The sequence below is a fragment of the Gigantopelta aegis genome, chromosome 2 (assembly GCF_016097555.1).
Source record: "Gigantopelta aegis isolate Gae_Host chromosome 2, Gae_host_genome, whole genome shotgun sequence".
Lineage (NCBI taxonomy): Eukaryota > Metazoa > Mollusca > Gastropoda > Neomphalida > Peltospiridae > Gigantopelta > Gigantopelta aegis.
In genome coordinates, this window is record NC_054700.1 from 43,851,603 (window position 1) to 43,879,287 (window position 27,685).

The 27,685-nt window shown below is 37.0% G+C and overlaps 1 protein-coding gene across 1 annotated transcript; it reads left to right on the forward strand.

Moving 5' to 3' along the window:
* Positions 1 to 349: 349 nt before the first annotated feature.
* LOC121378514 (solute carrier family 22 member 4-like) lies at positions 350 to 27,285 on the forward strand. The gene is given in 10 exon segments (XM_041506721.1): positions 350 to 414; positions 10,718 to 11,069; positions 12,218 to 12,449; positions 13,968 to 14,157; positions 15,426 to 15,558; positions 16,256 to 16,356; positions 16,785 to 17,018; positions 24,626 to 24,730; positions 26,390 to 26,462; positions 26,859 to 27,285. Coding segments are annotated over 9 exon segments (1,617 nt in total). The 5' UTR covers positions 350 to 414; positions 10,718 to 10,775; the 3' UTR covers positions 27,114 to 27,285.
* Positions 27,286 to 27,685: the final 400 nt, after the last annotated feature.

Consider the following 27,685-nt stretch of genomic DNA (forward strand, 5'->3'; position numbering starts at 1 on the left):
TTTAGTTTTCTTTAATTTGAATAAAATTATTCGGTTTAATTCCCATTCGTTTTTGTGTCTGTTAAAATTATCAGTGTCTTGTGAACATCTTACTCCCATTTTGACAGTCTATGCATCGAATTAATTCCGTCATGACAAAACAATGTGTATATTAAAATGTACGCGTTTCTTTTGTTGTTCAGTATATTATAGTACTGGTTTTCGAGAATGTTAATATGGTCGCCTAAGGAATTCTATTTAGTACTAGTCAACCTTTAACAAATATTCCGAAAGAGTGATCTTCCCTTACCAAAGAACGGTAACCGAGTAACACATTGCATCAAATGGTGCAGCGTGCTGAACATGTGATGTTTTTGTTTACGTTGTTGATTGAAAAAAACAACGTCAGTTGATGACAGGAACTCGAGGTGAAAGGTAATCTGACTATTTTCATCCAACGACTGATCGACAAAGTGATTTACACAAGTTATTATTCGAATACATTTACTTTTATTATTATTATTATTTCGAAAAAACAGTAGCCTAGTTTAGTAGTTAGTAGGATAGCCGATAGGCCTACATGATGATGATCACACTACTCGGGCATTTTTTAGTTCTTTGGACTTTGATCGAGTCACGGTCCATTGGCACTACCACTGACGCGTGTGTGTATGTATGTGTGTGTGTGTGTGTGTATCACTGTATGTGTGTTTGTGTCTATGTGTGTGTGTGTATATATGTGTGTGTATCTGTGTCTGTGTATATGTGTGTGTGGTGTGTGACAATCCATATATCATTATATGGTGGGCAAGCCACACTATGTATGTATCACTGTATGTATGATTTTATAAAATATAATATTTAAAAAAAAGTTTTGACTCATAGGGGATGGCCTCTGTAACCCTCCCACCTCCGGCCACTCCACTGGGCATAGTTCATAAAAATAAACTCGAATGTAAATGCACATGTGCATTTACATTCAAGTTTATTTTTATGAACTACACTGGGCACTACCATGCTTCTTATACCTTTTTCATATGTGAGGTTTGAGTCATTGCAAAGGATGAAAAATAATCGGTTACCAAATGAAAAGCAGTATGAACACTAAACAAATTTAACACGTGTTTTCTTCATACGACAAATGTAAAAATTGGGTTCCCCCTTTTTTTGTTTGTGGGTTGGGGGTGGGGTCATTTGGGGTGGAATCTTATGGGCCCCACTGTACCTACCTTAATAAAATGGTATTGGCTCATTTAGCACTATAGTCATTTCGTACTGTTGTCATTCATACATAGTACATACACATTCAGTGTTTCTGTCAGAAAGCAATTTTTGGGTATGGTGCTATGGAATTGTGCTGGGGTGTCATGAAACATTCATTCATTCATTCATTCATTCATTCTTCATTCATTCATTCATTCATTCTATGAAATTGAACATTAACAATGTGTGTGCTCACTCAGACTGACTCACTGTACTGCATACACCTGCTTTCCCCCAGAAAGAAAAATGGTTTAGGGTTAGGGTTAAGAAAATCATACAGTAATAATAAGAGTCATTAATTTGGTCAAACGGTTGACTTAAAAACTAATGTCTGCAAAAAAATTGGTAATGGCACCATATCCGTTTTACCCTCTGGCAGAAACCCAGATATGTGTATGAATGTACCACAATACCAGTGGCTGATCTAGAATATTTAAAGGGGTGGTGGTGACTCAGCTTATTGCTGTCATACTGGTAGTGATGTGCCCTTTCTGAGTGTGTGATCTGGGGGCATGCTCTGCCAGAAAATTTGAAAGTCAGGTAATCATTCAGAGTAAGCTGTTGTAGTGCATGCCTGTCATAGGCGCAGGCCCCTCCTTCCAGACAAGGCTTTGGCATGGGTGGAAGGATGGCCTATCCATGCTGGCAGGTACAAGAAAGCAGCAGTAGGCCTATAGCCTGACCGGGGTCGGTAGCAGGCTGGTGCTATTGAATTTTGAATGTCCAGTAAGATTAAGTCCAAAATATAAAGATTGTGCAGTTTTTATGAGGTAATTTGGCGCATATTGAATCAGCTTTTTCTTTAAAATTTAAATTTGCATTGTACATTGCAATCTCAACTTTATGATCGCTTTCTCAGTTCAACTGATTTTTCTATTAAAATTCTATTTAATTTTCTTCATAAATATTATCTTCAGTCATACGTGTACTTTTAAAATGGTATTACTTCAAACACATACAGCTGTAAAAAGTTTGAAAACTAGATTTCCTGAGATGCAATTTCCTGCATTCTACAAGTAAAATTCATCTCTGCCTTAAGATATACTACCAATAATATTTTTGATTCAGAATTATTGGAGGGGCTAGACCCACCCTGCTCCGCTGTGCCTGTTCATAATGCACTTTATATTTATTTCTTTGTTGACACACATTATTGTTATCATTAATTGATATTATGTAATGTACAAATTAAAAAACACCCCAAAACAACAAAGAAAAAACCCAACCTAATCAAAACACTATATTGTGTTGTTGTTTGGTAGATAGGTAGATAATAACATGTTCATACCTTTTCCTTTGGAGCAAAACTTTCTTTTCCATAGGGGAGGGGGAAATCATCCGCACTCTACCCACCCCTGATTACAAATATAAACATAGTCACAGTTTCTACCCAACATGGATGGTGCTGGAAGGGCCCAAACAATACATTAAAGTTTCTGCAAGTTGTATTTAATGTTCTATATTGTGTAATAATTTATTATTTATTATAGTAACTGTTATGGATTTCATCCTAGAGCATGATATTTCAACCTCTCATAAAATACTAAGCAGAACCCTGGTTTACAGTTAAAGGCATACTGTCATGGATTTAAGGACCTTATTTCTCTAAAAATTGATAATAAATAAAAATTACATTAATTGTTGGAAACCAAATCTAGCTATCGCATCACCGTAACTGAACCATGATGGAGTGAAATCCAAGTCAACCCTCTTGGCAATTTTAATATTTGAATTATGGACCATTGCCATAATTCAATTATTTTTACAAAATATCATTATTAAATGGAGTATGGTGGTTATGAAGATGGTTGAATAAAGTACATGTAGGAACAAATCAAATTATATTTGTTCAAATAATACTTTGTTAGACCATTAAATAGGTCAGTGGTCTGTGACAATATGCCTTTAAGTAACTATAATCTGCTGTGGTCAGAGACAATCTGGGCGCAATGTACATTATCACTCAAGATTACTATTATCAGTTCAAGATACTAAACAGACGAATGTTTCCAACATGGACAGTATAATCTATAGACCAAGATTTTCACAGGTCTAAGCTGTTGCTATGTACAGTACCGGCCTCGGTGGTGTCGTGATTAAGCCATTGGATATAAGGCTGGTAGGTACTTGGTTGCAGTCTGGTCCGGCTCCCACCCAGAGTTACTTTTGTTGGTAGAATGCACATCTGAGGTGTTTTAGTTGTAGGGTCAACCACACCCCCACCCACCCCAGCAGACCCACTTTGTTTTTTGCCTTCTAAACCAGTGCCCCATGACTGGTATATATCAACGGCCATGCTGCATGTATGTGCTATCTAGTATGTGGGAAAGTGCATATATTTATTTAAAAGATTCTTTTCTGCTGATGAAAACAGGTAGCATGTTTCCTCAAAAGATTATAAAGCATGTATCAGAAGCATCATATATTTGACATCCAGCACGGGCGTAGGAAGGTGCTAGAAAGTGTGGAGGGGGGGGGGGGGGGGGGGGGGGGCACACAAATGTATATATATAAATACATGTATAAATATATACAAAAATCGCTGCTCCCACAAACTGGGGGAGGGGGACATGCCTCCCTTTCCCCCTTCCGCTTCCTATGCCAGTGTGACCAGTAGCCAATGATTAATTATCCATTGTGCTCTAGTGGTGTCATTAAACAATTTACAGTCTATGATTAGGATAACACTTAGACATGTGCATGCATGTAAGTTAATGTACACATTACAGGTTTCTCTGAGGCTGTCAGGTATGTCGGTGTTTGAGTACATGTTGATATAACGGTATGATTGCCGAGTGTTAAACTGACCTGTTATGTAGGCCCATACTCTTTGGCTGGAACTCAAAGCATGAGAAATATGTTTTACAGTTATACTAGACTCATCTATCTGCCCTTTATAGACTGTACCATAGGTGGTATGTACATTCACGGATAAAAATATGTTTACGAGAATCTATGTGTATTCTCATGAAAGTTAAGAGTGTTTTGTTTAATGACAGCACTAGAGTACATTGATTTATTACATACCTATTCAATCTTACTATAGTGATAAAGGCCTTTTGAAACCGTGTAATAAATGTATTCTGCATCGCACATATGTGCAATATGGACCAGAACTTTTAAATGGGGAATTCCCTTTTTCTTTTTACAGCAGTTAGCGCCTTTTATTTACTTATGTCATATATATGATTTACAAATGACGTCATATTGTATTTGAAACATTACACAAGGCTGCTGCAGAGTATGATTCTTAACGTTAAATGAATCCATGAAAGGAGTTTTGATCATAGATTTAACAAAGTGTTGTTATGACGTTAAATTGAAAACCTTTTTTGTAAAACAAATGAAAGTATGTAATAAATACAGAACTTCACACATGTTGTTTTCGCTTCCTATTTATTGCACTCGTTTATTTTGCGAAAGAACATACCACTCGACCACTACACGGTCTCGTGGTATATATTGTTGTGCAAAATAAACTTGTGCAATAAATAGGAAGCGAAAACAACGTATGTGAAGTTCTGTATATTTATTAATCATCAGTTGTTGGATGTCAAACATTTGGTAATTTTGACATGTAGTCCTAGAGAGGAAACCCGCTACATTTTTCCATTGGTAGCAAGTGATCTTTTATATGCACCATCCAACAGACATGATAGCACATATCACAGGCCTTTGATATACCAGTCGTGGTGCACTGGCTAGAGCAAGAATTAGCACAATGTGCCCACCAATGAGGATTGATCCTAGACTGACCGCGCATCAGGTGAGTGCTTTACCACTGAGCTACATCCAGCTCATATTCTCTTGAAAACAGCCCATGAGAAACCTCTGAAATCTAAACTTATTATACCACTACCGATTCCACCAGAGGGGACTATAGGTTGGACTATACCAATTCAAATCCCATAGGCGACCATGTTAACGTTTGTGTTTAAAAACACTATATGCAATATATCAACCAAACTATGACCCATAAATATCAGTACTACAACCCCACCTCAAAGTATTAACTGCAGAAAATGGTACCTTTCATGGCTCATTTTCGGTATAACCAGATGTTTTTACAACACCCCTAGTTTCGCAAAAAGTTTTAGTACTTTTTTTTACATGTACCCCCCATACATGTTCCAAGCACAAGGCTACTTGACACAGTGGTACTAGATGAATTAAAATTGTATACATTTTTAGCCCAGATGAAACTATTTTTTTTTACAACCAACACACTCACATTTATAACCAATCACAGGACTTGTGGTGTTAACTTCTCTATCAAAAGTTCGGTGCACCTCGAACTTCGACCCAGCCGGAAATTAATTGGTATAGTGCTACCTATAGGTTTCGTCTGTCTGTTTGTCCCACATATAGTTTTCTGTACTTTTCCCCCATAATACCTCAGTATATTGAGGTGTATTGTTTTATATAACTTTATCATATAGAGTTACATATCAAGTTCAACTTTTATGAGGATTGGCCCATTTTTTGACAGAGTTATGGCCCTTGAACCTTTTTTACAAGGCCCCAAGATATTGAGCTGAAATTTTGTGTATACGGTAGTTTTATCATATACTGTTACAGATCAGGTTTGACTTTCATGGTGATTTGCAATTTTTTTCATAGAGTTATGGCCCTTGAATTTAGGAGATACAAAAAAAAAAGTGTGATAGGGGATGTATTGTTTTAATAGTACTCTCAGAATGCTTATTTTGAGAGAAAAACTTTCAACAACTGGTTCATATATGTACTACCAGTATCTGGGTTAGTGCTTGTGAAATGCCCCTTGTTATTAAAGTTAGTTTGTGTTGTTTAACGACACCACTAGAACACATTGATTTATTAATCATTGGCTATTGGATGTCAAAGATTTTGTAATTTTGACGTATAGTCTTAGAGAGGAAACCCACTACATTTTTCCATTAGTATCAAGGGATCTTTTTATATGCACCATCCCACAGACAGGATGGCACATACCACAGCCTTTGATATACCAGTTGTGGTGCACTGGCTGGAATGAGAAGTAGCTCAATGGGCCCATTAATGGGGATTGATCCCAGACTGACCACGATTCAAGCGAGCTCTTTACCACTGAGTTGCATCCTGCCCTTGTTATTGAAGTTATTGTTGGTCATATTTGGTTTTGAGGGCGGGTTGACATAGCCCAGTGGTAAAGCGTCCGTTTGATGCATGGTTGGTCTGGGATTGATCCCCGTCAGTGGGCCCATTGGGCTATTTCTCATTCCAGCCAGTGCACCACGACTGGTATATCAAAGGACGTGGTATGTGCTGTTCTACATGTATCTATGGGCTGGTGCATATAAAAGATCCCTTGCTACTAATGCAAAAATATGGCATGTTTTTTCTCTAAGACTATGTGTCGAAATTACCAACTCTCTGACATCCAATAGCCAATGATAAATGAATCAATGTGCTCCAGTGGTGTCGTTAAACAAAACAAACTAACTTTTATTTGTTTTTGAGGACTGTCAATAAAAGGCAAGTACATGTATTATGGCCACATTTTTTGTTGCTGGTCAGAACATACATACATTTAAATGATGTTCAGTTCAATGTATTTTCATGCTTATATATCCAATTAAGGTTCAAGTACACTATCCTGGGCACATACATGCATATCAGCTATCTGGGCTGTCTGTCCAGTACAGTGGGTTAGTGGTTAGTTATTACTGAGAGAGAGAAGGTGGTGTAGTGGTCATACAGCCACCCACTGACTTGTGAAAACTTGCTCTAGGAATTGACCAAAATGCATTTATTTATTTTATTTTTTTAAAATATTTGTGTGTGTGTTTTAAAAAAAATAAAAAAAATATTTATTAAATATTTATTACCCCAGATCGCAATAGCAGTGTCAGGGTTGGGGCCCTGATTCACTGCTGTACATATACATTTGACAAAATAACATGACACATTAAAGCAACAGTTTATATACATGTCTTTTTCTGATTTGGGATTTTTTTTAAAAAGAGTGAAAGAAAAGAGGAAGCAGGAGAAAAATATAGAGCAACATAATAATGCTGCAGAAAAGAAGAAAAATCACCGTCATTGTTAATGATTGTTGTCCATGAGTGCCTGTTTTTCCCTTGTCTCAAAACAGGTAATTCAGTAAAACAATCATGTGAACATTTATGCTAAAGTATATTGTGTGCAAGGCTTTTAATTATTATCGAAAAGATTAAACCATGGAGCCCATACTTTGTTAAATGTTTCGTAATTACAACTTTTATACAGAATAAATCTTTTTATTTCATATTTTTTCTTAAGCATGTTTTTTACAGAGTTGATTTCTAAAGCTTTATTCTGAAATTTTGTACAAGACACAGTATTTTATGTTAATAATTAGCCAGTTTAAAAAGACATCATTTTCATCATTAATCATACCAAACATAATCATAGTTTTATTAAAACTGATTCTAACTCCTGACTTAGTCAGTATCCAGGTTTGTACTGATTCCCATAAATTCTTTACCTTATTACACTCAAAGAATAGATGTTTTATGATTTCTGGGTAATTGGTACAAAATTACACATACTTGAATCAACATAGTGAATCATGTGCAAAAATGTTAGTGGTTAAAATTCTATGGACTATTTTATATTGAAACCATAATAAAGTTGAATCGTTCATGCACTGAAAATGTAATATATAGTACCTTTTCCAATCACTCGTGTCAATAATAAATCCTTTTTGTGCATATTTTGTTTGTGCTTTAGGAGTTATGGATTTATAATTTATCAAATCGTACATGTCCTTACATCCTGTTTGCTTTTTTAACAAAACGTTTAATTTAAAAGGAAGAATGGGATTATTTTGTGCTCTAAAACTGTCGTCTGTTAAATGTTCTAAGTTATATACAATGTATGTATGATTTAACAGCTTTTATTAACGAAACATAAATAATAAGATTTGTGGTTACATGGTACATTTTTTGTACGGTATCTGTTCATATGATAAAATATCACCATGAACATCAAATAGGTCATTTATAAAAACAATACCTTTGCTGACAAAACGTTTGTATATAAATGATTTTTATCAACAAGTATGTCAGTGTTGTGCCAGATGTTCGTGCCTTCATCTACAGTTTGCGGGTTATGTTTTTTGTCTAGCATTAACCAACTAACTAGTATGTGTCTCTCCAAAACATATTTGACATTTTCTTGATTTTCATCATTATAAAATAGTCTCCGTATATTGTTAGCTCATGTATTGATATACTTGTAGCAGATTTTAAAAAGGTTTACCCACTTTGAATTATTTATAAACAATCTTCGTACCCATTAACATTTTAAAGCAGTCATAAAAAAATTTAAATTTGGCATTTTAAGGCCTTCTTCTTTATAATCTTGAGTTATTAAATCGCTCTTTAATTTTTTGGGCTTGTTCTGCCAAACAAATTTAAAGAATAGTGTATTAATTTTTTTAAACAACATCTCTCCTGGATTTGGTAAGGAAATTAAAAGATGCGTTATTTGGGGTATTATGAATGTTTTAAGTACCGTTATTTTTCCTAAGGCTGTTAATTTTCTAACAGACCACAATTTTAAGAAATTTTGTATTTGATTTTCTATTAGCTTAGAGGCATAATTATAAGTTAATAATATTTTCTAAATTAACTGGGAATTTTATACCAAGTAAACTGAATTGTATTATGCTCCAATCTAATTACCATCTAGTATGGTGGTAAACGTCTTTAGAAAACTTTTAAATTCCTATCCAAATGGCTTTTGATTTAGAATAGTTTATTTTTAGACCTGGGGGGGGGGGGGAGGATCCATCTAGAATGAAACTTGTATTGTCCGAATATTGTGATATTAAATATTCTTCGCCATCTATATTTACACCTTTAATAGTTGGATTATTTCTAATAATAATGGCAAGGATTTCAGCACATATAATAAAGATGTATGGAGACCGTGCAATTCCTAAATTTTAGGTGTCACGTACAGGTTGGAAGAAAAGCATGCTCATTAATTAGCTACTATCCATGAAATAAAATGTAATAATTTGTTAATTAAAAATAGACAACACCAAAAAAATCCTCAACTCCCCTTCCCCAAAAAAGTAAAACAAAAACAACAACCCCATAGACATAACAAAAAACAAAAAATTCCTCCCTTAGGTCATCAGTGTCCCATGATGCAATTTGTAGTTTTACCGACACTTCGGCAAGTTGTTTAAACGCAGCTGTTGTAGGCCTACCGTTAGTTGTACATTTGCAGTTTCGGTTCAGCCAATTTTCAGATATGTAAAGTATTTCCCTGAAAATTATTAATATGTATGTGGTTAATTTATTGAAAAGTTTATTAGCCTAAAACAAAATGTAGCTGCTATAACAATGGACAGGGTGAGCCCTGATTTGGTATAGTGGTTAAAAAGAAAGAAAAAAGTCACTTCTACTTTGAATGCATGTTGATTATTTATACAATGTAATGAATATTTTAAATATGTTCCTTTCTTTGCATTTCATCTCTGTTAGCATTTTAGGCACAAAATCCCATTTTTCTGTAATCTCCTCATCCCAACCAGTGCACCACAACTGGTCAAAGGCCGTGGTATGTGCTTTCTTGTCTGTGGGAAAGTGCACATAAAAGATCCTTGCTGCATTAGGAAACATGTAGCAGGTTTCCTCCGATGACTATGTGTCAGAATTACCAAATGTTTGACATCCAATAGCTGATGATTAATTAATCAATGTGCTCTAGTGGTGTCATTAAACAAAACAAACTTTTAACTTTTTTATCTGTACCCGGTAATCAGTATATATAATCCATAATGCATTGAGTTATTGAACATGCACACACGTATGTAGGAGGCATAAATGGAATCCGAATGTACTCAACCTATTTGTATAGAAAGTGATTGATGTCAATTTTGCATTATGGATTACTTAATACATGTATGCAGACTATTGACAAATGGAATTTGTGCCTTAGAAATATCTCATTTATTGCATATCTCTCATCTTTGCATATGAAATATTTGTATTTTTACAATGTAAAGAGAAGCTTTAACAAACGGTAGACATTTGCCAGCTGACCAATCCTAATACTGCAATTTATTATTACCCATATGGATAAAAATATCTTGGTACATATCAAAGTGTTACGTCAACCTAGAACATCAAGTGGGACGTGATACCTCGACGTCATACAATGATGTCATGAGACTGGCACAGTACAACCTTACCGAAATGTTAATAAAACGAGTTTAGTGATATAAATCAAAATCGATTATTGGGTAATAAATAGGATATTAAACTGGCTACCATTTCATTATTTATGTCCCTCGTGGAATAATTTTCATTGTCACTTGCTAAAGCTTGTGACAACTGAAAATTGTTTCATGAAGGACATTATAACATGATATGAAATGGAAGCTTGTTTAATATCTTATAAATATTTGATGGTAAATAAATATGAATAAAACTAAATTTGTTCCTTTTTCTTGTCTTCCCAGAATAATGCAGTTCTCCACACGTGTTGTTCTTTTCTGACGTTACCTACAGACATCAAGGATGTCAGACTACGAAGAGATTCTCACCCAGATCCGGCCATTCGGGCCGTACCAGAGACGTGTGTTCATTCTGGTCTCCATGTTTGAGACCCCTCTAGCGTGGGCCATGCTCCTCCCCATCTTCACCTCCGCCAGTCCTTCGGCCACCATTGGACAGGCCAGTGTTAACGTCAGTGGCTCGGTTACCAAGGAAACAGCTGTGTCAAATGGTGTAAATGACAGCGTCTGTCTCACGAGTGGAGCAGTCCATCCCAATGTTGTTTTCAATGATTCCTTCACCTCCATTGTTAGTGAGGTGAGTTCTATTTTTTTAATTATTCCTTAACCTCCTTTGTTAATGATATGAGTTTTCAATGATTCCTTGACCTCTATTGTTAGGTGAGTTTTAGTGGAATGATTCTTTAACCTCTATTGTTAATGAGGTGAATTGTATATAAAAATAATTATGATTCCTTAACCTTCATAGTGAGTTGACTTCTGTTACAGTATTGTTTTGCTTAGTAAAGTGAGTTCTGTTATATTATTGTCATTCCCAAACCTCCGTTGTTAGTGGGATGTGTTCTGTATTGATGTTTTTAACGATTCCTTCAGTTTCATTGTTGAGTCGATTACTTTTAAATATTTGTTATGTTTTTTTTATTCTTTAACATCCATTGTTATTGTGTTGAGTTCTGTAATCTTGTTAATTTTAGTGATTCTTTTTCCCCCATTGTGTTGAGTGCTGTATTTTTGTTTTTAGATGATTCCTCATCTCCAAGGTGGGCTACGGAACTCTAATAATGTTTAATGTTTTTTGTATTTGGTTTTTCTATCTTTTTTTTTATTGATTCTGTTTTGGCTTAAGTGTAGCATCTGTTTTTGAAGTTATTTCAGTACTTTATTTACTAGTATAGAAGAATTGTTTGTTCTTTTTAGTGAATTTATTGATGTTACCAGTTGTATTTTATAGTAAATTTGTGACTGTTATACATCAATAAATAATAAAAAATAATTACAAACTATTCTTATATTTACAAACAACACTTCTATTTGATTAAAAATACACATAAATCTAGTTGTAACGTCCATTCCATGACCTGCTTTATGCAATGATGTCCCAATGATACACACATGTATATCGAAAGATAACGTGTTTTTTTTTATAGTGATGTCGTCCAATCAGAATAGTGTAATTTGTATAACAGCGGGGAGTTTCTAATAAGATATATGCAGAGGTGGATCTAGGGCCCCCCACCCCCCCCCCCCCACCTAAATGTGGCGATAGTTATAATTTTATTCTGTATTAATTAATTTTCATTTTTTTTTACAATCCCCCTCCAAACCTCCCCCAAAGTTCCCTTGGCATTCCACCTCATGTCACTGCCCCCCCCCCCCCCCCCCCAAAATGGATTTTCTGGATCCGACCACTGATACATGTATTAACATAATGTTATTTGTTGACAGTGGCGACTGATGTGTGGTGCGGACTACATTCCCGATCTGATCATCTCTCTACAAATGGTTGGCGTGCTGGTCGGTGCACTCATTACAGGGCAGCTGGCGGACATGTTTGGTCGACGCAGGATTCTCTTTGCTGAATACATCCTGCTGCTGATTGTGTGGTTCAGCAGCGCGTTCGTCACGTCCTGGCAGGTGTATGCTGCTCTGCGGGTTCTCATCGGAGCTCTTGTTGGAGGTTTGTCGCTTGTGAAAATCGTGGATGAAATATAGTTACTTGACCAACGATAATTTTCTATGTAAAATATAGTACGATATGGTGATAATTTCATTTAAACATGAGGTATATATATCTATATTATAATGTGTTTTCATGTATCATGGTGGGTCATTTCATTTAAACATGAGGTATATATATCTATATTATCATGGTGGGTCATTTCATTTAAACATGAGGTATATATATCTATATTATAATGTGTTTTCGTGTATCATGGTGGGTCATTTCATTTAAACATGAGGTATATATATCTATATTATAATGTGTGTTCGTGTATCATGGTGGGTCATTTCATTTAAACATGAGGTATATATATATCTGTATTATAATGTGTGTTCGTGTACCATGGTGGGTCATTTCATTTAAGCATCAGGTATATATATATATCTGAATTATAATGTGTTTCCGTGTATTATACTGTAATAATATAAAAAACAAAACAAGAATTAATGGAATGGCCTGATTTTTTCACTTCCAATATTTCCTAAGTTGTTCCTTGTTTAGTCTAGCTTCAACCCTGTACATACATGTATATATACTTTTGACTTAGAATACTTTGTCTTAGAAAGGGCCAGATTTAGCTCAGTCAGTTATGTGCTCATTTGAGGTGCATGCTTTGCAGGATCGAACCTCGGTGGATCCATTCAACTGATTGGGTTGTTTGTCATTCCAACAAGTGCACCACAACTGGTCAAAGGCTGTGGTATATGCTTTCCTGTCTGTGGGAAAGTGCATATAAAAGATCCCTCACTGCATTACAAAAAATGTATAGCAAATTTCCTCTGATGACTACGTATCAGAAATACCAAATGTTTGACATCCGATGATTAATTAATCAATGTGCTTTAGTAGAGTCGTTAAACAAAACACATTTTTAACATTGTGTCTTAGAAAGTTTCCATATGAGCCAGCGCTTTCTTCAAATATCATTCCTACAAACCACAAACGGTTTCTGTCAATTGTTAGAGATGTGTAATGAATTTCATTAAATTGTTTATAATTCTTTGTAATGATATTTATTAACACATTCACATATTAAAGGGACATTCCTGAGTTTGCTGCAATTTTTAAGATGTTATTGACTAACAGAGACTTTTTGATGACTGTAATTACATATCAAATATATTTTTCTGCATAAAATATTAGTGGTTGTAAATTAAACGTGTTTCTGATCATTCTAGTATTTGTACTAGGTTAAATTTAATTTTATTTCCTAAAATAATTTTTTTTCGTACGTACCAAATTATTTGAAGACAAAATCCAGTTTGGGCTTCTTACAAATATTAAGATGACCAGAAAAACATTGAATATACAGCCACTGATATTCTAAATATGAAAATATATTTAGCATGTAAGTTTTATTATAGAAACATTTTATTAGTTGGAAACATTTTACAATACAGCAAACTCAGGAATGTCCCTTTAATGTGATTGTAAATATTATTTTAAAAATTATTTCTGTCTATATTTCACCAGGTACTCTGGTTGTCAACTTTGTCCTGCCTCTGGAGTTTGTCACCCCGAGTTGGCGGACATTTTGTGGCTGTGTTGGGTTCTGGGCTGTTGGTCTCATGACTCTGGCCCTGTGGGCATTCTTCCTGCGAGACTGGCGTCATCTCACCATGGCAACGTCAGCTTCGAGTCTTTTCTTGGTGTTCTCTTGGTGGTACGTAAGACGGAATGTAGACAGAATTTACAGCTTGTATCACTGTTTGAAATAAGCACTTGTCCGTTTGTACTTTTTTGTTTTTTTACTGATAAGTGAAAATGTGCTCGGGAACAAGCAAAATATACCTCAGTGGTTGTCCAGTGGACAAGTAAAATGTTCAATGCAGTTTTATTTTGAGCAAAAATACAGTTCTTGTACTTGAATAAGACAAGACATTTGACAAGTGAAAATATTACTGGACAAGTAGATTTTGCAATGAACTTGTTTGGTGGACAAATGAAAAATTCTGATTATTTCTATCACTGTGTATATTGGTGGATGTCATGACATGGATCTAAACCATATTTAGTACCATAAAATTGTTATTAATACAAGATTGTGCTCAGACACGACACATAAAGATAATATTTCTTGTCATACACTCACAATTAATAAGCACTGCGAAAATAAAATCAATTGGACCAAAATTAGATATAGATAAACAAAAGACACTATTAGGTATGTGTTAAAACCACACAGAAAGAAAATAACTTGGCTTAGTGACAGCAAATGAAAAGGAATTTCGAACTGTAAGAGCAAATGCGAAAGAAAGAAGTAGCTATCATGTGACCAGATCAGGGTGTACCGGTACTTGGCTCATTGGAAGATTTTAGCCAATTGATGGCTGTTGGGATGTTAAGACCAACCCATGTAAAGGTCAGGGAAGGGGGGAGGGGGTAATGCCAGAGGTCAGGTTAAGTATTCCTGAAACCTCTGTATAGCTTTAACTATAATCAGTCCCCTGCCTGTCCGACTTGAGAGGACTATAGATTTTTTCACCATCCTTCTCTCCAGCATGTAGTTTTCCAGATGTTTATTTTTGTAATTCCTTAAGGTATTGAGCTTTATCATAGGGATTTACCCATTTCTGACAGAATTATAGCTAGATAAAATTTGACTGTTATGTATATAATGGTAATTTATTCAAGGGCCATAATTCTGTCAAAATGGAATTAATTAATCCATGTCTGCCCTGAACTTGGGAGATATGAACAAGTATAGGGCCCCATAGGGAATATTATTTTAGCAGTATTCCTCTCAGAATTCTTGTTTCAATCTGATGTATAGAATAATTTGTATTTCCTGACAAAATAATACTGGAATCCAGATTTATATAGGCCTACTGTGACAGGATCTTGTTATGAACTTCAGTATATAGAGGATAGTAAAGTGCTTACTCTTTCATAATATCAAGCAGCCATCATTTTAAAAGGTCTGTTTTTCAGGTTTATACCAGAAAGCCCAAGATGGCTTCTCAACCGGGGACAGTTTAAAGAAGCCAGCAGAATAATAACAGACATGGCCACGTTCAATGGCCGACCAGTTCCCGATTTCTCACAGCTGAGGCAGTTTGTGGAGGTTTGTGGTTAATAGTGTAAATTCCACCATTTCAGGTACACGGTATAATTTTCGCTTTCCTTCACTCACCTGAGTGTAATTTCTAGCTCCCCTTAGTACCGGTATGTGAATTTATATAGTATCAATATGGTAATACCTTAAATGGCTCTATATCAGCTAAGTTAGGGGAGCAATTAATCACTCCTCTCAATTATCTTTTAAATGGATATTTCTGAGAATTGGCGGAAACAGATGATTTCTATAATATTTATAATCGTAATTTCTGAACTTTGAGGTCTGATCGTCTACTGAAAGCGATGATTAGCCCACACGGTGTTGTTTTTGTAAGTTATTTTCATCTCTGTATAGTAGCTGACAGCATGTGTGGAGCACAATCCTGTCAAGTGGTCTTGTACCAAGTACAAATTCTGCAGTTTCACCTTTAATCGCTTTATCATCTGTGTATATTTGTGATGTCCTCACATAAAATCTGTTCAGATATATTTTTATGCTAAGCCTTGTGTGGGTTTTCTTGTTTTAGTTTTTTTTTTTTAAATAAAATGAAATTATGGTGATAAATATAATTCTACTGTACTGAAATGATGAAATGATTACTGAGATATTTTGTAATTTAAATGTGACCAATATTTCTTTTTATGAATGTTTTTTTTAAATAGGGTCTTCATTTGCACTGAGTAATTTATTGTTCTGATTTTAGCGAGAACAATACAAGAAAGAAAAGCAAAGAAAGTATTCATACTGCCATTTATTTTCCTCTTGGAGGCTCACGAGAGGAAGTTTAATTCTTATATATGGATGGTAAGTTAAAATTCATTATGATTACAAATTTAGCTTTAATATAAAACTTTCTGCAACTTTTATGTATATTGATCATGGTACTGTATTAAAATTGAAATTTAATAACGAAAAATAAATTATTTCATTAGCAGTCAATTTTTTTTAGGTGATGTGAAGTTTGATACTAACACTGCTCCCCCCACCCACCCAATCACACCTCTTCCCCCCACCTTTTATAGTTGCCTGTTGCCACATAGCACATGTAAAAGTGGGAATTAGCTGACTCATACACAGTGTGAGCATCCTACTCCCAAATATAAAATCCTGTCTTTGCCATTGGATACTAATTGAAAATCTAGTTAATCTACGCAGTATTAATGGTTTACTGTTAAATAGTGTATTCCATTTCTTCCATTAAAGTTTCTTCTTTTTTCTTTCTTTTTTTTAAGGTTTGTGTCCAGTTCAGTTTATTACGGACTAAGTTTCAATGCTAAAAACCTGTCTGGCAATCGCTACCTCAATGTCTTCCTGTCGGGACTGGTGGAAATTCCGGCGCTCATATTTGTCGTTGCTTTTAATAACCGGCTGGGACGCCGTGTCACCACGACGACTCTGATGTTTACAGCTGGCCTGTTCTGCTTCTCCATCCTCGTGCTGGATTTAACGGGTCAGTTTTGATCAATGTGCTGGTCATGATCAGTTGATAGTGTTATTAACATGCATTTGACTTACTGTGTGTGTGTGAGTGGCGGGATGTAGCCCAGTGGTAAAGCGCTCGCTTGATGTGCGGTCGGTTTGGGATCGATCCACATCGGTAGGCCCATTGGGCTATTTCTCGTTCCAGCCAGTGCACCACGACTGGTATATCAAAGGCTGTGGTATGTACTATCCTGTCTGTGGGATGGTGCATATAAAAGATCTCTTGCTACAGTACGCGGACCAACCAAAGTGGCAATATCGGCGGTCGGCTTGGTGGTTTCGGCGGTCATAGAAGAAACAATTTTTTTTAAACAATTCGCCAATCGGTGGATCGGCAATTTTGTAAAACTTTTATTTCATCAAGAATTACGTTTGCACTTCATCCAATGCATAGAACTATTCATTATTATTATATTGACCCATGTTTACATGCACATTGTTATTAACAGCTTCAAGTCATAAAAGTGAAACCCCAATTTTTAAAAATAAATAAATTGTGAAACTGACTCACGTGCAACTTGCGTCAGCTGTGGAAGCATCATTATATATGATGGGGATCAGTTTGATCAGTTTGACTTTTCGATGTGCCGCCGATTTAAAAAAAAAATGGGGAGTGGACGGGGTGGTTTGAGGGACGGATGTTTAAAACCAAATTAGCTATCAGACTATTTTGTTCCACACCAGTAACAACTTGCTGCGATTCTGCAAATTCGCACCGGTCACTTTGCTGCGAATCTGTGACCTCTTTATTTGTCGGTTGTTATCAACTGCTGATATGTTATAAATTTAATTTAATTTAATTTAAAAAAAAAAAAAAAAAAAAAAAAAAAAACTTTTATACCGCAGCGTTGACATATTTTTTAAAAGCAGAATAACTAAATTATTATCCTAAAACTTATGATATTGATATATTCCGATTGGCACCTTCAATCATTCACTCTATATTGACTATAATAAATTTTAAAACCAAACACATGATGTAATTTAACTGACTGACAACCTTTGTAGATTGCTGAAAAAGGAAAACTATTAGTAGTAATAAAGGAAAAGGAGGTTGGGGGGGGGGGGGGTACTGCAGTTTTGAAAGAAAAGAAGTGAAATCGACAAATAAATGTGCATGTGGCTTGCCTACGTGAAGTCTGTCACAAGCGGCTAACAAAAACTTCATTTTATTTGTATTATTCTTACATATATAATTATTTAGGGTGTTTTTTTAAATTCGTTTCTTTTTTTCTTTTTCTGTTTTTGCCAATGCAGGCACGTATGAAATAATGTTAGAAGAGGGGGGGGGGGGTGTCTAAACTGGCGAGCTACGTTTATGGGGGGTGGGGGTTACAAAACAATGTAAAAAGGCGTATGTGCAGAAAATTATTTTTAAAAAGAAAATTCGGGAAGGGGGAGGAGGGTAGGCCCTGAAGCATACCCCTGTGCACACGCGCCTGCAATATCATGTTTGCGGCTGAATTTACCAACGGCCCAAACGATTGCGGGTCTGCAAGTTGCTTTGTTAATAGATTTCCAAAAGGAACTTGAATACAGGTTTTATTTGAGGCTGTTTTTATTGTGGATATATTCCCTCTGGGCCCCATTTACATTTTCTTCACTGTCTGTACCAATATCATTATACATTTATGTTTATCGCCGATCTAACAAATGATCGTTAGTCGTTTCGTCTAGGAACTGCTTTGTTAATATAAAAATGCGTTGGGAGTGATTTTTGATAGGAGCTTGGGTACGCAGGCAGGTGGTAACAATATCTGGGTGTGGGGGTTTGGAGCACAATCTCTAATGGAGGGGGCTCAGTCTCTAGTGGGGGAGGGGACACAAGCAAATTTTAAAAAACCTTTATTTAAATATAGGACAAAAAAACAAAAACAAAAAAAACCCGTACATATTCGTCCACAAGTGGGAGGGGTGTATGCTACACGTGCCTGGAAGAGGTTTTATATGGGGATGTTGTTGCTGCAAATACGTTATATCTAACCACATTTACCTTTTCACTAGCTGTACCAATATCATTCTGTTTACCGTCGATTTGACCAATGATCCCAACGATCGCCGGTTGTTTGTGTGCTGATTTGTCAATATGAGAGTTGGCGTGATTTCCAAAAGGAACTTCGGTAGAGGTTGTATCTGGGGCTGTTGTTGTTGTTGCAAGAATATTCTCTCTAGCCACCATTTACCTTTTCTCCTCTAGCTGTACCAATATCATATTTAAGGCCGATTTGTCCAACGATCCGAACCATCATTTCGTCTGCGAGCTGTTTTGTTTAATTAATGTGAGTTTCCTAAAGGATCTTGGATACAGGTTTTATAAGGTGCTGTTCTTATGGGACACCCACCCCAACCCTTTACTGTCCTGGACGGAGGAGTCAGCTGAGGCCGGCACCTGTGCCCATGACAGGCGTGCGCTAAAACAGCTTGCTCTGAATGAGCACATTAAACCCTATGACCTGACCTAACCTGATTATGAAAGCACTCCGTTTAAAATTTCAGTCAGGTCAAGTCATATTTAAATTGCACATTCAGAACAATTTTGGTTCTTACCGGTATTGACGAACAAAATTTGAGACCACTGTCTGCATTTTTATTTTTGGTGAACCTTCTAAATTTGTGCCCAACTTTTAATCTAGTGTACACTTGTTTGACTGAATTAGACTAAATGTATGGCATATTTCAGTCCATCGCAATTCCCCTTCCTCTCCTACTATATAACCTTTAACACAGGCACCAAGCGTTAGCCAGCAGAACAATACTGTAGAATTACGTACTTTACATGAACATGCACGCTCTTTGAACTGAATACACATTACGCAATATGGTTTTATGGCTCTTTGCTGTGTAGCTTTGTACTTGCTTTGGTGGGCTGTATGGACTTACTTACTTAAAGGTATTTACGTGCATATGTACCACGAAGGTTTCACGCACGCCTATCACGGGCTTAATCTCTGACTTTCGCCAGTGACTAAGTCCGGGACAGGGAGGGGAGGGTTAAGTTTGAAGTGGGCGGAATTTGGAATAATTTTTTTAGTAAGGACTAAAAAGCCTAAGTCTACTGGAGAATAACCTGCACCCCAATCAGGTCCGGACTAAGAAGTTAAATCCGAAAGTAAAATTGACTGCTCGGCCTAAAAGGTTTTAAGGTGATTTGAGCAACTGAACGAACGCCAAAGTAAAGTGCATTGGACTATTTATAAAAAAACACACAAAAAAACCATAAGAATTTTGAATCACGGCCAAAAAAATTAAAGTCCAACTAAGCCCAAAAAAGGAGGTTACCTGTCCTAGTTAAGGTTGGCGTCGCAGGACTCATGGCGAAGTGATGAACTGCTCAGGCCTGAAGTTGGGGAGTCCTTCAGTCAACATCGCGATGTTTCTGTCGATGGCTCCTGGATAGATGTCCCGCAGTACCATCTTCAGGATGCGGTGAATGGTCGCGTTGGACATCGATGGCATCAGGAGTCCCTGCCTGTACAGTCCGTCCTGCTGTGCCGTCACATAAAGTTGGTCCGAGTGTAGGGCTGTCTGTAACTGGTACTTCCCTTGTCCGGTTGGAAGTTGGCGCCAATGATAGTCTTTCCAAGGACCCTTAAGGTGCGTGCTGTCGGTGAAGTCGCCGATGACCGCTCCCCGGTACCTTGATGACAGCTGGTCACAGACGAGAGTCCAGTCGGGTTGGTCGGATGTCTTTGGTACGGTGGCCGCCGACACCTTCCTCCTCTTGGACTCCCGCTGGACCGCCGCTGGAACAGCAACAACTACCGGAGGCGCTGATGGGCTGGCTGGGGGGTCAGTAATGACCACATGTCCCGTCTCTATCTGCGTTGGTACGTCTACAGGAGGGGCCGCCACTGTCAGTGGAGCTGACAGCTTTGGCCCCCCCTGGACCGCTCCTGGCGAGTGCTTCGGTTGAGTAGGTGGGGGCGGCCGCGCAGAATGAACCGCCACCGGGTTTGGATCACCCTTCACCGCCCCTGTCGGTCTCGTCCTCTTCAGAACAGGTGGGGCCGCCCCTGGCGGTTGAGCCACCAAGTTAGCACCCCCCCCCCCCCACGTAGTCTTAGGTCGCCTCCTTCGTCTTCTGCTCGGTGAGCATCGCTTCTTGTCAACGCCCTAGAGTAGCGCGATAGTCGCTGAATCGCCATTGTGCTCGATGCAGTACTTGGACAAGGCCCAAGCGTACGCAGCACAGCCCCTGGGGGAGGGGGGGGGAGAGAAATCACCACGTTCTCGGAACACAACCTCATCGTTCGAGAGTCAGTGCAGAAGTCCTCTGTATGGAGAGATGGTAAGAACACATGTACGTACACCTGGTTGTGATGCAATACACATGAACACCTGCATACATGTGCATGTGCAGATGCAGACCAACAAAAACAAGTTTGTCAACTGGATTTTGAATATGGGGTTGTTTTTGTTTTTTATTTGTTTGTTTGTTGTTGTTTTTTGGTTTGTTTGTTGTTGTTTTTTTATCTGTTGCTTTGATATTGCAAGGACTGTGCGGTCACGAACAAGCTTCATTTTGCCAATCCAATCTTGGAATAGTGGCAGTCCTCTTACTGCCTGTGCAGGAAGGATTAAGTTGTCTTGTGCCTTGCTCGGATGCATTCATTTAAGTCTAGAATCGTGGTCGATCTCCGCCAGTGGGATTATGTCTCGTTCCAGCTACTAAGGCATGGGTATGTACTAACATTGGGGGGTGGGGGGTGGGGGGGCATATTTATAAATAATAAAATTGAAGTGGAGATATTTAGATTTTTTTTGGGGGTGGGGTGGGGGAGGGATATAGCCTATAACAATGACCGCGAGGTGTATTTGAAAGAGGTGGAGTGGGTGGGGGGCATGGTGTCGGTTCATTGGCCTGGGAGATGAAAATAAATGTATTTCACGGTCTGAATATGCTTCCTTGAGAAAAGTTTGAATTTCAGGTGTTAAAATGTCACATTTCCGGCCTTTTGAACAGAGTAACTGGAAAAGTGGTAGAATGAGGACTATTATGTAGGTACCTTTTAGGATATTAACATTTATTCCATTGATAGTAATATAACGTGGGATAAAAATGGGACTGACATGGAATTTTACCCAAAATATACCAGATTCTTCTTCGTAGTCTTTTATTATTTAGTTTTTGTACTTATTGTAACGCCTGAAAAAAATAAGAAAATAAATCAAAATATTATAAACCAGTAAAAGATTTAGTGTGGATGAAATAAATCTTAAGAAGTTTTCCCAAAATAAAATTGTATGGATCAAATTAACAGGATAACTATACCAGGTCCGCAACAATAACAGCACTAGCACTAGATACAACCTATATTAAAGTTCCTTTTGGAAATCACGCCAACACACATTTACGTATTAACAAAGCAGCTCACAGACGAAACGACTCGTGATCGTTGGTCAAATCGGCGGTAAACATACATGTATAATGATATTGGTACAATTAGTGGAGAATACACATGCAAAATAAACAGCTCCAGATAAAACCTGTAACCTAGGTTCTTTTTGCAAATCACGTAAACACATTTATATAACTAAGCATATCACAGACCGGCGATCGTTTGTAAAGTTGGCAGTATAAACACACACTAGTGTGCATGTATGACTACTGGTGGAAAAAAAGAGGCATATTTCATTATGGGGTGTTTTCCCAAATCAAATTGAATGGATAAAATTAGCATATAAATATATTTGACATTAAAAAAAAACTTTAAAAAAAGTAATAGTAATTAAAAAAAACCGGAATATTTTCCCCAAATCAAATTGTATGGATTAACATTGAAAAAAATGTATACACACACAAAAAACAAACAACAGTAGAGAGAGATATCAACAACGACAGTCCTAGAAAAAGAAAATATACATATAGCTGTAATACAAACAGCCCCTGTACCGAAGTTCTTTTTGGAAATCACCCCTACACACATTTATTTAACAAAGCTCGTAAACGACATGTAACCCGCGATCGTTGTGATCTCGTTGTGATCGTTGGTCAAATCAGCGGTACACGTTTACAGGTAATATTGGTATAGTTAGTGGATGAAAAGGTAAATGGGTGCTAGAGAGAATATATCTGAAACAACAACAGCTCCAGATAAAACCTGTACCCATGTGCCTTTTGGAAATCACGGCAACACACATTTATTTAACAAGACAGCTCACAGAGGAAAGGACCAACGATTAGCGATAGTTGGGATCGTTGGTAGATTCGGCGATGAACATACAATGAAACATAGTTTTGTAGGCACATTTTATTATTGACCAATTTAACGAATTTAATGAATGAATGAATGGATGTTTTTATTTTATTGTTTTCACTTTCTGTTTTCATTATTATTTATTTTACTTTTTTAAATACAGTAAACGTAAAAACAGATTCGACTTCCCCGCACAAATAAAATGAACTTTCCTGCTGTGCCAAATATCACATACGCAAAACCAAGCTTATTCTTTCTTTTCCCCCTTTATCCCTCGATTTCAATTTTGTTAGTAAACCGAAGAACTCTCCCTTCTCCATACACTCCTTTTTATTGTTTGCTTATTGTAATCGTTTCCCTTTGAACGATTTATAAAGGTTAATGGTCAGTATAAATGTATTATTTAGTTATTATTTTCAGTGTAGTGCGAATGCCTTGTAAACACGTATATCGCGATTTTGAAGGAAAAAAACCCCACGAAAAATAAATATATAATTTTTTTTTTTTAATTCATAACATAGTGTAACTGACAACAAGAAAAAGGTCAGAGGCTCAAATCAAGTAGCTCATGCACGTTCGCAGTGACCACCTATCAACCGTCTAACAGGAATTTTTCAATTTTTTCCCCAACTAGTCTAGACGCCATCTAGCTTGGTCGGAGTCGCCGTCTAGACGCAATTATGGTTGGTTCACGTACTGTACTAATGGAAAAATGTAGCGGGTTTCCTTTCTAAGACTATATGTCAGAATAACCAAATGTTTGACATCCAATAGCTGAAGATTAATAAATCAATGTGCTCTAGTGGTGTAGTTAAATAAAAGAAAATTTTGTTTTACTTACTTTGTGTGTGAGTGACGGGACATAGTCCAGTGGTAAAGTGCTCGCCTGATGCATGGTCGATCTGTCATCAATCCTCTTCTCGTTCTTGCCAGTGCACCACAACTGGTATATCAAAGGCCATGGTATGTGCTATCCTGTCTGAGGGATGATGCATATAAAAGACAATGTCAGAATTACCAAATGTTTCACATCCAAAAGCTGGTGATTAAGAAGTCATTGTGCTTTATAGTGGTGTTGTTGAACAAAACAAACTATACTTTTACTCTGTGAGTGTGGGGAGAAGAGATAGAGGAGGGTAGGTGCATGTGTACATATGAGCACTGAAATTGTTTCATGGAATACCGAGGTTTGTTTCAACAAACTTGTGATGGCAGCTGCTAATGTTAATAATGTTTGTTAAATGTATTTTGTTACTAATAACTTTCACATTTTGGTTCTATTTCTGTTTGACTTGCAGGTCATGTAAAAGACATGCCAAGTCGGTAAAAGACATGCCATTTCCCACTGTTATCAGGTATCGACCTCATCCTGTAGGGATAGTGATGTTCCAATGATCAAAAATGACCCTAGCGCTGTCTCTGATCGGCAAGTCGGGTATATCGGGAGCGTGGGCAGCAGTACAAGTGTTCTCTGCCGAGACATTTCCCACTGTTATCAGGTATCGTACTGAACTCATCCTGTACTAGGGATAGTGATGTTCCAATGATTGATTAATACAAAAATGACCCTAGCTCTGTCTCTGATCGGCAAGTCGGGTATATCGGGAGCGTGGGCAGCAGTACAAGTGTTCTCTGCCGAGACATTTGCCGAGACATTTCCCACTGTTATCAGGTATCGTACTGAACTCATCCTGTACTAGGGATAGTGATGTTCCAATGATTGATTAATACAAAAATGACCCTAGCTCTGTCTCTGATCGGCAAGTCGGGTATATCGGGAGCGTGGGCAGCAGTACAAGTGTTCTCTGCCGAGACATTTCCCACTGTTATCAGGTATCGTACTGAACTCATCCTGTACTAGGGATAGTGATGTTCCAATGATTGATTAATACAAAAATGACCCTAGCTCTGTCTCTGATCGGCAAGTCGGGTATATCGGGAGCGTGGGCAGCAGTACAAGTGTTCTCTGCCGAGACATTTCCCACTGTTATCAGGTATCGTACTGAACTCATCCTGTACTAGGGATAGTGATGTTCCAATGATTGATTAATACAAAAATGACCCTAGCTCTGTCTCTGATCGGCAAGTCGGGTATATCGGGAGCGTGGGCAGCAGTACAAGTGTTCTCTGCCGAGACATTTCCCACTGTTATCAGGTATCGTACTGAACTCATCCTGTACTAGGGATAGTGATGTTCCAATGATTGATTAATACAAAAATTAATCAGTTCAGCTTTAACGATGTGATGTTCAATTTAAAAAATCCATAGTCGATGTCATTTCATTTCCACTTATTTTCATGCTTATATCCAGTTCAAATACGCTGTCCTGGGCACACACCTCATCTATCTGTGCTGTCTGTCCAGGACAGAAGGTTAGTTGCTTAGTTGCTTAGTGAGAGAGAAGAGGGTGTAATGGTTTTACACCTACCCATTGAGTTGTTAAAACTTGCTCTGCGAACCCTGTACCTATGAGCCTTATGTCTGATGGCTTAACCACACATCACCAAGGCTGGTAATCGATGTATGTGTGTGTATGTATGCCCACAAATGACTGTCAGGTCAGATGTCGGGAATTAATGTGCTTATATCAATTTAATGTTCAAGCACGCTCGTTGCGAGCACGATTTCTGACCAGGGCCAGAAACTGTGCTCACATCAAGAGGGGTGGGGGGAGAGTTGGTTAAAAAAAAAAAAAAAAAAAAAAAAAAAAATTAAAATTAAAAACGTTTATACAAATGATTAGATAAAAATACTCATTAATGGTTAAATAAACTTTATTTACAAAGAAGTTAAAAAGTGTTTATACAAAGGGTTAAAAAGGGTTTCTACAAATGATTACATAAAAAGTAGAATATTGACAGGTAATCGATGTCAGGAGAGTCCCTTTAATAATGTTAAGAGTCTGTTTATTTTATTCAGCTTCTACTTGTCAATCAGTGACTTCTTAGATTTAATCCTCTGTGTTCAATGCAGCTACTTTAATTTGTGAATGTTTATTTATTTATTTTGTTTGTTTGTTTGTTTTACTGCTGTATGTTCAAAGAGTTATGGTGAGTGTTTTCATTGGGGATATTTATCTTTTTTTAAAGTTAAGTAGTAAACATGTTCTATCATTGTGTTCAGAAAATTAACTTTGAATGATTTTAAAACTTTTCAGAAATATTGGAATTGGTGCTTGCTCCATGGCGGCTAGGATTGGAGGGATAGTGGCTCCACAGTTTGTTTATCTGGTAGGTTGATTGCTAGCAGTTGTAGGGATAATGGTTTGCTTTATGTTTTTGTATTTATTTGTTGCAAGAGTTACTGGTTTAAAATTGCTGTATATTAACTTTTAAAATTGCTGTATCTAACACATGCTTAAGTTCAAGCCCATTGGCGTATTGTATTTTTGTCTAAACTATGGCTTATTGTTTGAAATGGTCATGTGTAATCACCTACAGTGCGTCCCTTACTTTAGATACTAAAGACTGACATGTTTGTGTGTTGTATTCAGGACTAGTACAGTGTGTCCCTTACTTTAGATACTAAAGACTGACATGTTTGTGTGTTGTATATTCAGGGCAAGGAGTACAGTGTGTCCCTTACTTTAGATAATAAAGACTGACATGTTTGTGTGTTGAATTCAGGGCAAGGAGTACAGTGCTGTCCCCTTCACGGTGTTTGGCAGTCTGGCTCTCGTCTGCGCTCTCTTGATGATGGCGATGCTGGAGACCGTAGGCGTGCCTCTTCCTGATCACATCTGTGACATTCCCGCAAAACGGAATACCCAACATGCATCGGGCGAGGAGGCAGACGAACTGCATTCCATGTGTGATGTCACAACTATTCCATCCAATGAAAATGATCAACATGAGGTTCTTTCCAAACATGCAGTAACATGATCTCGATTTTAGGTTGTTATGGTAAATTTATTACCCATGGCATATGGTTTAAAATATATTGGTACATATCAAAGTGATATGTCCCACGAGAATGCCAAGTGGGACATAACACTGTGTGACGTCATCGATTGGTGCACTGTAGCCTAACAGGAACGTCAACGAAACAAATAGAGTGATATAAATTAAGATCGATTATTGGTAATAAATAGAATATTAAACTCGCTATACCATTTCATATCATGTTTATGTCCCTTGTGAAAGAATTTCCATTGTCACTCGCTAAAGCTCATGACAATTGAAAATTATTTCACTCAGAACATAAACTTGATACGAAATGGAAGCTTGTGTAATATCCTCTAATTTTTATGCTGTGATTTTTTCTAGTTATGATGATATTTGTAGCAATTTTGACGAAGTTATTTTGAAGTTGCAAATTTCTTTTTATTGTATACAATTATGTTTAATAAATAGGATATTAAACTCGCAACTATTTCATATTGTATTTATGTCCCTTGTGAAAAAATTTCCATTGTCACTTGCTAAAGCTCGTGACAATTGAAAATTATTTCACT